At 43.3% G+C, this 12,609-nt stretch overlaps 1 protein-coding gene across 2 annotated transcripts in view; it reads left to right on the forward strand.

Annotated features, from left to right (window-relative positions):
- frem2a (FRAS1 related extracellular matrix 2a) overlaps positions 1 to 12,609 on the forward strand; it is a 67,138-nt gene that overhangs the window by 35,332 nt on the left and 19,197 nt on the right. For both annotated transcript variants that reach the window (XM_030069665.1, XM_030069663.1), the window contains exons 5-10: positions 423 to 548; positions 1,304 to 1,555; positions 7,336 to 7,485; positions 9,996 to 10,205; positions 10,686 to 10,883; positions 11,649 to 11,813. In XM_030069665.1, the coding sequence (XP_029925525.1) occupies positions 423 to 548; positions 1,304 to 1,555; positions 7,336 to 7,485; positions 9,996 to 10,205; positions 10,686 to 10,883; positions 11,649 to 11,813 (1,101 nt within the window). The remainder of the gene's footprint in view (positions 1 to 422; positions 549 to 1,303; positions 1,556 to 7,335; positions 7,486 to 9,995; positions 10,206 to 10,685; positions 10,884 to 11,648; positions 11,814 to 12,609) is intronic.

Below are 12,609 nucleotides of genomic sequence, written 5' to 3' on the forward strand. Positions count from 1 at the left end.
AGAAGAGTCGATGTGTGAAACTCCCAGCTGACTCACTCTGTGGGATGAACTGAGAGGCTTGCATGTGTAATTGCCTGCGACACACCAGGCAGCAAGAGGGAAAAAAAGAGAGAGAGAGAGGAAAAAAAAAAAAACTTTGAGAGGGGTCTCTTTGAAGAGCACCTCTGATTGCGTCAAAACCAAAAACTATGATGGGGAGTTATTTTTGAATATGTATAAGCACACCGCAGGACTTCCTCTTCAATAAACCTGGAAAAACTCTTAATTTGTCGCGGTGCGCAAATGCATAGCCAGAACCAAACCCTAAATGTGCATTTAATTGTATTCTAAGAAGATGTAGATTTTTGCAGATTGCTATACATACCATAACCTTTTGTTCTTTCATCTGACTTCCCCTGCTGTTTCTCTTCTCTTCCAACCAGAGTCGACCGTGTTCATTCCCAAGCAGAGCTACACGGTGGAGGAGGATGTCGGCGAGCTCCTCATCCCCGTGCACAGGAGCGGAGACATCAGCCAGGAGCTCATGGTGGTCTGCTACACACAGCAGGGTACCGACTACCCTTCTCCATCTAAACTGCTCACCCTCAGTATAATCCCTGCCTGCCTGCCTGCCTGCTGACTGTGCAGCTGGCCAAACTGTCATATCATAGGTGTTGTTATTTAATCATCCACCATGCAGCAAATTGATGGTGGTGGGGGGTCGGATCTGACTGTGCATGTCTGACAAAACTGATCTGATTTTGATCAAATTTGGAGGGATGGTGCAGTGTGTGTTAAAAAAAAAAAAAGAATAACATCAAATTAAAGGTCAAATGTTTTAACTCAAAATGTGTATATCTCAGCCTGATTCATTCATAGCAGGTGACATGTTTATCTGTTTCAAACTTGTTTTGTTCAACCCGCTCACGACCCTCTCTAAATTGTGTTCATTCTTCATCGCACCACTTTCCCCCCATCAAATCGAACCACACAGGCAATTATAACCACAGTTCTGCTCAACTGAATGTGAATATGTGAAAATTTCTTCTCCAAATTCACATGTCCTGTAGTGGAAAGAAAAGGGGAAAAAAACACATTACCTGAAGTGGATAATTCAGAATTTCTAAAATAAAAAGGATCCCGTCTGAAAAGAGTTTTATATACCAAGCACTCCAAGTTTCTGTTACCCTTTGATTTGCTGGGTTATTGATCATTTCTGAAGAGGAGCAGGTGTCATTTTTTTCTATACCTTTGAACTATTCCTCACATTCTTCATACCTCTCGCAGTCCTCACCTCTCCTCTCGCTGGCTCTCTCTCTCAAAGGTTCAGCCACAGGGACGGTTCCCACCGCAGTTCTGTCATATTCGGACTTCATCTCGCGCCCCGAGGAGCACGGCAGCATCCTGCGATTTGACAAGGGCGAGAGGGAGAAGCAGTGTCGCGTGGTGATCATCGACGACTCACTCTACGAGGGCGAGGAGAGCTTCAACGTCTCTGTGTCACTGCCCATCGGGGGGCGTCTTGGAGCGCATTACCCCAGCACGAAAGTCAGCATCTTGCCAGATGTGGATGATGGTAAGGCGTCCTGCAGCTCTACAGGGAGCGTTTACTAGGTTTCCGTGTGTTTGAATCTACTGCATCTGTCTGTAGTTCTTGGTCATTTTGTTAGTCTACCTGTCTTTATTTGTTAGCTGACTTCTTTTTTTTAACTGACTGACTTCTTTTTTTTTGGCTTCAGTTTTCAGTGATCTTTCTGTGAAAGTTATGACCTAGTTAATTAGAGGAGCTTAAAATCTAACTCTTGCTCCCCAAACCTCCACTCGAATGTGATGCAGCCAGATGAAAGGTCTTAGTGAACTTTGCAAAAGGTTGTTTGTTATAGAACAGAGGCTGATGGGATTTAATTAATTTCTAGTTTGGGTGTGTGTGTGTGTGTGTGTCTGTGTGTGTGTGTGTGTGTGTGTGTGTTTGTGTTCTACATGTACACTCACAGGTGCCTGTATGCATGTGTAATTTATCTGTAAAGCAACCTGGAGCTTGCAGCATGGGTTCAAGAGCGTGGGTGGGTATTTATAGTCTGATGTTTTAGATTGTCATAATGACTTTCATGTATTAAACTTTTTTTTTTTTTTTTTTTTTTTTAATTACACCCTAGCAATATTCACAAACGTACCAGGCATGGGGACTAGGAGTCTTTCAAATAATCTGACATACACCCCGCACCCTCAGCAGAGAGATGAAATCAAACCTCTGATATGAAGACAGTTTTTAATTACAGCAGAGTGACACACAGGAATCCAGCGGGACTACAGAATCACACATGTCCCCGGTCTGGTTTCATCATGTTACAGCATCATATGAACATGCTTGCAAAGTAGATCACATCTTATAATTACATGCCATCACTGTCAGTCCGAAAGCAGTGGAAGGCAATGGAGACTTATCTCATAACAGACAGGCCTTCGGGGAAATAACAATGGCTGTTCCAGTCTATAGGCGTTCTCCACCGGCTCACTGCCCTGCATTGATTCTCTCTGTCGACGAGGTGAGACAGAGGGGCTCTGCGCTAGGTTACATTTTGTAAAATGTCATGCGATCATTATATCAGATTTAAAAAGTCATGTAGTTTTTTGTTTGCATTTTTTCTTATACATGAGGGTGCATCAGAACAGGAAAATTATTGGGTTAGAATCATATAACCAGAGGGGTTGAGTTTCCCACATCAGGATCATTCAGATTATGTGGAATAAGTTGTCAATCATAGCAAAAATTTCACTTTTCAGATACTTTGCTGTGACTGTGCACACTTTCCATGAACCATAATATTGTATTATATGGCCTACCTGACCCGCCCATGTGGCATACGTAGACTAAGAAAACATTGAAACTACTTGCATAGTCCACTTTGCGCTGGTTTGTGCAAAATGTCGTGGTTTGCAGGGTGCAGCCAAGGTTTCCTATAGCAATTAAGCACCACAGTCCCAGCTAACTTTTTTTAAGATGAGTTTGTTCTGAGGAAGATGTAACAGCAAATAACTACGACTAAAATAACCACAGCATGAATTTTTAATTCCGATCATGTAGATCTCAGCGGGATAGCCTAATTGGCCATGGTTTAATCAAACCTTGGCAAAAGATTGTGTTTTGATTAGCTGCAATGAAACAGATGCATAAAAGTTACAAGCCATAGCAACCTTTAGTCCAGCATGCCTCTAGCATTCCCAGCTTTAAAAGTGAGAAATGACCTCTGGGTGTATTACGCTGTGGAATGACCAGTAAAATATTTGGAGTTTCTTTAGTCTGAGAGAATTTTTTGAGTATGCAAATTGTAGTGTTGAAATTCAACAGTGGATGTCTAGCCAAGTGTTAAAATGAAAGGTTATTCTTGTTATTTTCACCCTGGGCATTGTTTTTCTATTTTTTGCCATCATTTCGTGATTGCAAATCATGATTAATTGTGTTGAAAACTGCATCACTAACGTCACTGCAGATAGACCTTCGCATGCCTCCAGGTCACCTCAAAATAATCATTTGTCATGATGGTAAAAATTAGAAAAACAAAGCCTGAGTTGAAAATAAACAGAATTATTCTTCAATTGTTTAGGACCCTGACAGACTCTCGAGATGCCTCACCCCCCTTACAAGGTCATACACCTTCCTTTTTGAGAGATCCTTCATTTTGTCATAAATTGCGTGTGAAATTGAATAATGTGTCAGTGAGGACTTGTCATGCCAGTGCAACTGCCAGGCAGGGATAAATAAAACGATGACTTACAACTGAGAACTCCTTTAGGGTTACAAACAATTGTGCCAAATTGAAAAAAGTGTGTAAGTATGTGTGAGTGGGTGTGAGTGTGTGTGGGTGTGCGTGTGTAGAGGCAGCGGGGGGCTAGTTAACAAGGAAAACATGACACGCTGTCTGATTGTTAGTAAATTGTCAGAAGACTTCAGCTCTGGTGCCTAGTTCAAAGGAATGGAAATGTGTTTGTGAAAGCCCAGCTCCTGCGAGAGATGATGTGTCATTTTTACCTTCCCAGAGGATTAAACAACGTCAGACAGCGCTGTAATACCTGCACCCAAGCAGTCAGCATGCAGCCTCAATCCTTCTTGAAGCACCTGACCTCAGTAAGAAAAAATAGCAAAACAGGAGCGATGATATTCTGCATTTTCTTGCTTGTACTGTATGAGTGTGTGTGTGTGGGTGTGTGAGCCTGTGCACGCAAAGCTAACATTAGACCACAAATTCCGCATCAAAGGTAAGTGGTGAGAAAAAGCACTTGAGAAACTTGAAGTGTGACTGCCAGTGCTCTCTCTAGCCCCATTTTTCCTTCCCCCTGGTCAAAGTCAAGTTCAGTCTGTCACTCTCCTTCCATCACTTTCTTCCCTCCCCTATTCGCCTTCTCCCTCTCTCCCTCTCTCCCTCTCTCCCTCTCCCCCTCTCCCTCTCCAGTTGAAAAAAAAAGGCCCAGGGGTGGCTGCTAGATTTAGTACTTTATCAGATTAAACTCTACAGTACCTGTCTCCCTGAGTGTTGCTCTCCGCATGGCTGAGCACTCAGGCTCAAACTGAGTGTTGTCATCTCCTTGTACCCTGCCAAGGAAAGAGGACACTCACGCTCTTGCAGTCGGGTGCATATGGACACAGCTGAGTTTGTAGAATTGTAGATTAGTTCACAGCATTTCTTGGAAACCCACTCCTTCATTTCAATATTAGGGCAGCCTTACATTTTGTCACACTCCAAAAGTGGTGGAATTGCTAGTTAGTTCATCCTTTACGCACCCTCTGTAGATTAAAAAAACAGGGATTATTTTTCACTGTGGGTGGCAGGTTGCTTTGGGCTTGGAAGTGGAGGGATTTTGTTTACCTATCCTTATTGTGTGACAAATATCCCTCTCCAATGGTTTTGTTTTGCACAGCTGAGAATGTAATGTAAACTGTATTTAATGGAACAGTTTACTCAAAATACAAAAAACATAGTTTCCCAGTTGCCTCTGGTGCAGTCTGTCCATCCTGATAGGTCCTGTGCAATTTGTTGAGGTTTTCTGTCTGCCAAGTTCTGCCCTGTCTCGCGGCGCCCCAATATAATGGTGCTGGATGGGTATTTACTTGTGAAGTTGTTTCCAAAAACAATGACACCGATAACAGACATAATCCTCAGCCCCAGGGGACAAAGAGCTTCATTGGGAGCTACTTCCTGCAGAGGAACACCAGCAAACTATTTGTCTTACTTGTTGGTGATGGATGGACACAGTTTGCCGGTGTTCTTCTGCTGGAAATACCCAGCCTGCCGCACTGCACTGGGTTGCTGGGAGAAAGGGAAGATCACAGCTGACTGGAAACCTCACCAAATCACCCAGAAGCTATCTGGATGGATAGATTGGGATTTATATATATATATATATATGTCAGAGATACGGCACGCCAGCCAATTTTTCATCAGTCATCAACTATGTGTAATAAGAAAAATGAGAGGTTTCTATGATAAATTAATAAATTAATGATAAATGAATAATAAATTAGGATAAATTACATTGGCTGGAAAAAAACACCAGGCAATTTGTTGCACTGACCTTTGCTGCAATCAAAAAATCAAAAGGCTGCCATGGAATGGAAGTAGTCTAAAATATCCAAGTGTCGACTCAAGGAATATTGACTTGAGCAAAAAATAGTCCGGCCTTCGTGAATGCAGCCCACTACCTAATAGAGGTCGGACACCCCTGCTTTGAAGCCAGTGCAACTCTGACACACACACACACACACACACACACACACACACACAGTAATTATCACAGTTTGGCTTTACACCTTCCCCAGTCCTCACAGTCTGCAGAGTGACAAAACCACAGGCTCAGCCTCAGAGGGGAGAGAGAGGGAGGCTGCAGTTCTCACTCATCACTCATCACTTCAACTCCCCGCCGTAGTGTCGGGAAATTGTCGTCCCCAGGCGCAGTCAGGACATGTGTGAATGCAGACATGTATATTAGCAGTCATGTGGCATTTTCCCCTCTGAGCAGGAAAAAAAATACATGCCAGACTGCTTAGAGACTGTTTACAGATGCTGTGTGTTTCCGGTGCCATATGTTGAAGCACGCGAGTGTAGATTACCCTAATAAATCACCCAGAGTATACCCTTACTGGTCCTTCCACTATTTACTGGTGTATTTGGTTAGATTTTTTTTCTTTTTTTTTAATTATTCCACCTGCACAAGCTCTAATTTTTCCTCTACTCCTCCACTGTTTGCCATTTTTGTGCAAATGAATTACCTCTATTTGCGTCACAAACCAGAGCTCTGTGTTAGGTGAAGCCGAGTGTAGGAGGATAAGGTACGAGAGAGGAAGACAGATGTGGCGAGGATAGAAACCTCGGTGGGTGGGAAGGGGGAGAGTGGGAGGGGGCGGCGAGGGAGGTGCGGGGGGTGATATGTGTTTCTCTCTGGATATTGGTGCCGTGGGCTGTCGCTTAGTCTGTCAAGTTGAGAATCAAAATGTAACCGAGGCAAATTCTCCCAATCCCTTAGTTGTGTACGCTACACTCGGCTTTTGTTATCTGGCCCAGTTAAAGTGTATAAATAAAATATGGAAGTGTATAAATCAGTAAAGCAATATTCAGGGAAGAAATTCTCCGGACTGCGTGAAGTGTTTGATCATGACAAAATAAAATAAAAAAAAAAATGTAATAAAATATACTTGCTATTTTTGGATTATATGCCAGAATATAAGAAAGTGGCTGAGCGGAGGAGAGTGTGGCGGCTTAAAATGGAGACAGAAGAGCTTTTATTTCTGTCAGTTGTTTGGAGTTGACGGGGGGTTTTGTGAGAGATGGAGCTGTCAAATACACATTGGACTGCCTCCACTTTGCTGCCTCAGGAAACAATGCCAGTTCAAACAAGCCTTTGAGCAGTCTAGGGGGCCTCTTTCCCTCTGTCTCACTATCTCACCATACCAGATTCAGAGAGAGCGAGGGGTACACACACACACACACACACACACACACCTACACGTACACACCCACAAACACAGATGCCTTGTTTTTCAGCTCTAACAGGATCTTGTTTTTGTTGTTTTTTTTTTTTTGTCAAAAGTTCTCGGTGAAGTTTCTGTCAGGGGAATGAGAACAATGAGGCAGGGTGAAAGGCCAAGGGAGGTCAAAAGGTCACGCCTCCCTGTGGTTTATCTTCAGACTAATGGGCTGAGGATATTTGACCCCTGCATCCGGCTGCTGGCTTTACAAATGAATCATTTCAGATGATGGATGGCTGCAGGCTGGTCTGTTACCACAGGTGCACACACTAGCTGCAAAGTGCCTGTAAAAATGTGAAATGTCTCTTTCTTTCTTTTCTTTCTTTCTTCACCAGCTCCGGTGTTTTACTTTGGAGAAGTGGAGTACCATGTAGATGAGAGCGATGGCTACGTGGAGGTCAAAGTGTGGAGGACAGGGACCGATCTGTCCAAGACTGCCACAGTCACCGTCCGCTCGCGTAAGGCTGAGCCCGTCTCCGCCGAAGGTGAGCTCCCGGCTCCGAACTGAATGAGGTTTTTGAATCACAAGTGTATGATTAGAAATTCCGACTCTAACATCCCCAAAATGACAAGTCAGATAATACCCCATGCAAAAGCTCAGAGATTACGGATTTGACTCAACCACTGCAGATCCTGGCAGTGAACACAATAACCCGAATGCCTTTTAAATCTTTTCAAATTTGCTGTGCACATCCATAAGCCCTGGAGCAAGAACTCTATTGACCTTGGTGTTCCCATCAGGCCGGGCTCTCAGTTTTTGTATGCAATAATGTTAATTTTAGCAGAGCAACAAACAGCAAGAGCGTGATGCTTGTTGTCACAGCAGTCATTGTAACATGAACAGCAGGTAAACACAGCTGCTACTAATGACATTAATGAGTGTTCTGTTCCGGTTTGGTCTAACCGAGCCAGGGTCCTGATGGAAAGGCTCTGGTTCATTTAAATGGAACAGAGCCTTAATTAATGCCATTAATAACACCTTTATTCTCCCTGCTGTTTCATGTTAAAATGCCTGCTGTGAAAAGCTCTGCCAGGAGGACTGAATGACCTCATTGTTGGGGCAGCCATACTGAATGCAGGTCTCTAGTGATTGGCCAGCTTAAATGTTTACATGAATGCTAAATAAAGTGATCTGTTAATGTGTGTGTTTGCATGCCCCAAAGCATTTAATCAGATTATCAATTTTTTGACATGCACAGAGTGGTTCCGCCTGCAGGGATGCATCTTATCTGCCGGAAATATAATATAATATAGGCTGAGTCATGTTCGCCAGTGGTTGCTCTCCCATCAGGTCATCCATAAGACCGCAAAAATGAAAACTGGTTGGGTCGAAACCATTTTTGCCATGTTGACTTTTAGCCTTGAAATAGGCAGACTTTAAATTTTCCACCGGTTTTTGATTTGGTCGATGAATAGGTGGAATCCTGCCTCATTGATTCGAGCCTTTCATGGCCATGGAGGCATTCAGCAGTCCTTTACAGATTTAGGGCCCTATCTTGCGCCAGACTCCCTAAACCCGCTATTTGCGGATTTAGGATTTAGGAAGAGGCGTTCCCCCGTAAAAGTTGCTATCTTGTGCACCTCCCGCTATCCGCAAAACACCTCCGCTACCCGCTATATTATGAATAGGCGTGTTTTGGGCGTTACGCCAGTTAAACCAATCAGTGTGCCAGGTGCCATTGCCTTTAAGGGCAGGATGCGCTATCCTAAATCCTAAATCCTAAACCCGCGATGGAGAGAGGGAGGTAGATTTTTCTCAGGGCTTCTACTGAGGCTAAAGCAAGTTGGCTTTATATACATATTATATATTATATTATAGGCGAGTTAATTCGGGAGGTGGAGCCACATGTGTCCAAGTGGACGTGTCACAAGGTTGTACTGATTGAGTAAAATCCCCGGGTCACACCACACACACACAAGAGGCAGAGGTGGAACTATGTGTAAACTAATTTATTGACGAGGTAGATTGGGCAAATAAAATATTAAAAATAAAAATATAGCACAGCTACTGGCTTATGATAAAACAATAAAACGTGCTGGCGTAAGTGTCCAATTAAAACAGTCTTTCCTCTAAACAGTCTATATGAGTAATATACTCAGTCCATTCCGGCGGCGTCCCGGTATCAGTCCGACCGTGTGTGTGGCGAGGCTCCGTCGGGGCGCGCATTGAAGCCGCCTGGGCGCGCTCTCCTAACAGCCCAAACTTGATAGCGGGTGGTCAGGACCACCCGCTATCCGCTATCCCTAAAGTGTGTGCGCAAGATAGCAACTTTAGGGATAGCGCATGAAACACGCCCACGACGCACCTCCAGGCGCAAATGATGCAGTCGGCATAATGGATAGCGGGTAGCGGGTGGCGCAAGATACCGTTTAGGGATAGCGGAAGCTCCTAAATCCGCAATTTGCGGGTAGCGGGTAGTGGCAGCGGATAGCGGGTGGCACAAGATAGGGCCCTATATCATTACATCAAAAATGTTGTGTCAGCCACAGACCACTTGTGTTTTGGTGTCCGCCATGTTTCTGTCCTTCCTGGAGACTCGTCACCTCGCCTAATGTCACCCCCACGTGAGGCAAACGTGCAGAAAGAACATATTTATTCCAACCAGAGAGAAACAATCAGATTAAGCGTTTACATGGTTATTAGTCGCTGATATTTTCCTATTGAACAGATTATCAAAGGTTGACACCAGCCCTTTCAACCTGTTTGAAAATTCCCTCTGATTGGGCCATATCGGGCTGGGCTCTTCTGTTTGGGGTAGTTTAATGAGGCATTTTTACTCTGTTTGGGGTATTATTCTGATTATTAGTGGAATGTTAGGGTCAGTATGTACGCAGCTATTGAGGATTCAGGTCGTGTGTGATGATACACCCTGCTGTTGCTCATTGACAGCGGGCTGTATCATCGCTCGCTAGCAATTGTGTATTTTTCAGCATCTTCTACCTGCTTTGTTTGTCATGTTTCATGTCTTTTTTTCTTTTCCGCTCCTTCCTCCAGCTGGTATTGACTACGTAGGTATCAGCCGTAACCTGGACTTCGCCCCAGGGGTCAGCATGCAGACGTTCAGGGTCGCCATTCTAGATGACCTGGGACGACCTGAGCTGGAGGGGACAGAGACGTTTGAGCTGGTCCTCCGTATGCCGGTGAACGGCATTCTGGGAGAACCTGGAAAGGCTACTGTCTTCATCAATGACTCCGTGTCCGACTGTAAGTGATGGAGAAAAAGCGACCTCAAAAAGTCTTAAAGTTAAGGCCTAAGAAAGTATTAAAATGTTTGAAGCTCACTTTTTAAATAAATAGAGTTTGTGTTTCTTACCGCCGTGCAGTGACAAATACCTTTGTCTCCTCTTGCAAAACATGTTTTTTTCACCTTATCTGCTTTACTAAACACAGTTAGACAAGTCCCTTGACAATTAATTTCGTGCTGTCATTTTTCCAAAGTCCTCATTTATAGTTTTAGAACTTTCATCATCTACGTGTGGTTGGGAAAAGGATTGTTTGTTTCTTAATTTTTTCCTTTTATATTGGCCTTAAATTCAATCTAGGCAGCATTCAGAGGGTTCTGAAGAGTCGTAAATTTAACTTTGTGAAAACCACTGATACTCTGATGTTATTATTGTCTCTCTCACCGTCATTTCGAGCTTTAAGTGACATGTGTGATGAGTTAACTGTCCCGCTGACTGACAGTGCCAAAGGTGCAGTTCCGTGATCCGGTGTACTCTGGAGAGGAGAGTGACGGTCAGATCTCGGCGACGGTCTACCGCAGCGGGGACATCAGACACAAATCCACCGTTCGCTGTTACACCCGGCAGGGCTCTGCGCAGGTTGCCGTTGACTTTGATGAGCGACCCAACACAGACGCCTCAATCATCACCTTCTTACCAGGTCCTTTAAATCACACATATTCAACCGGCCTATTTTGTTGAGACGACTTTGCATGATTTCTCTTTAATGCATACAGTGTGGATTTTTCTCCTGGTATTTACATGTTCTTAATTAAATAAATTGCATCACCCAGGAATTTGCAGTTTAGTGACCATGCCATTTGTTGTACAATCAACAATTCTCTGCAAATACAACAAGGGCTTGCAAGTTTGACTTTCCCACACATTCGCTGCACGTTGTAATACAATTACTGAGACTGAATCTCTTTCACAGCATGGAAGCAAAAGGCTACCAAAACTCCTGGAGGAACTGGATAAGGAGGGAAATGATGGTATAAATTAGGGCTGGGCAATATGGGCATAATCAAATATCACAATCTTTTTTACTGAATACCTCAATATGGATATTGTGGCAATATTGTAGCTTTAATAAGATATTTACATATGAGTCATTAGTATGATCAAGTATCTAGAGACTCGGCTAGAACAGTCTCTTAAGTTCATAAAACTGCATGACTTAATTGTAATGCAGCCTTTAAAACCAGGAAAAGGCAACACTTATGCTATATCAAGATATTACAACATCTAAAATTCCAGATGATATTTAGTTTCAAATCATGATGTTGATTATAATATTGATATATTGCCTAGCCCTAATATAAATAATAAGTTACAGGCTCTAAAGGAGAAAAGAATGAATTCTGTTCTTTCTTCAAGCACAATTTCTTGACATTTTCCATCATCCCCATCATGCTGTACCCTTTAGGTGAGGCTGAGAAGTTGTGCACTCTGTCGCTGGTCGACGACACGCTGTATGAGGAAGGAGAGGAGCTGCGGTTGGTCCTGGGGAGCCCCAAGAGTGACTCACCGTTTGGCGCATCAGTGGGGGCTCTAAATGAGACCCTGGTGAAAATACTAGACACAGCTGACAGTAAGTGAAAAGAACAGAGTGAGATGAAGAAGGGATGAGAGAGGAAGGGAAGCGAGGGGGGGGAGTCAGAGAGGTAGTGGAGGATAAATCCACCCTTAGTCCGTTCATCCGCATTTGCAAAACCCACTTTTATGGGCCCAGTCGCTGACATAAATCTGCCACATATATTCACAGTGTACATGAAAATGAGTAGCATCAATCTGATTCGAGTTATCTAAGGACAGGGTCTAAGAGTAAAGGTGAATGATTTCTTTTGAAAATTGGATTTTTGTTTATAATAGCTGTTGTTATGAGGAAAGTGAAAAGGAATCAGGAGACTTGCATATAATGATTGGATCTGTGTTAGACAGCATTTCAGTCTGCAGACATTTCTTGAGAGATTATTGGATACAATGACAGCATTTCATTCAGAGCAGAGATAAGCACTGCCAGGATCCTGATTATTAATTCCTCTCACCTTATCATAATGGGATGGCGTGACACTGGAAGAGCGAGGACTAATTACAGGACAATGCAATAATTTTGTACTTTTCTTAATTGCTCTGTTTGAATGCATGCATCATCCATGCAGAGGAATGCCCAACATTAGAATAAAATACATGCATCATGGCAAGAGCTCAATGTCAAGACAGAAACTAATGTTGATCCACAATCACAATGCATCTTACACACCAATGAAGAGATCAATAACAGAAAAGTAAAAAATGCAAAAGAAAAGAAAATAGCAGAAAAAAAAAACAACTATGGAAGCAGGGGTGTCATGAATAATTCAACCCAGAAAACAACAGAGTTTAAG

This window comes from Myripristis murdjan, chromosome 14 (genome assembly GCF_902150065.1).
Source record: "Myripristis murdjan chromosome 14, fMyrMur1.1, whole genome shotgun sequence".
Classification (NCBI taxonomy): Eukaryota; Metazoa; Chordata; class Actinopteri; order Holocentriformes; family Holocentridae; genus Myripristis; species Myripristis murdjan.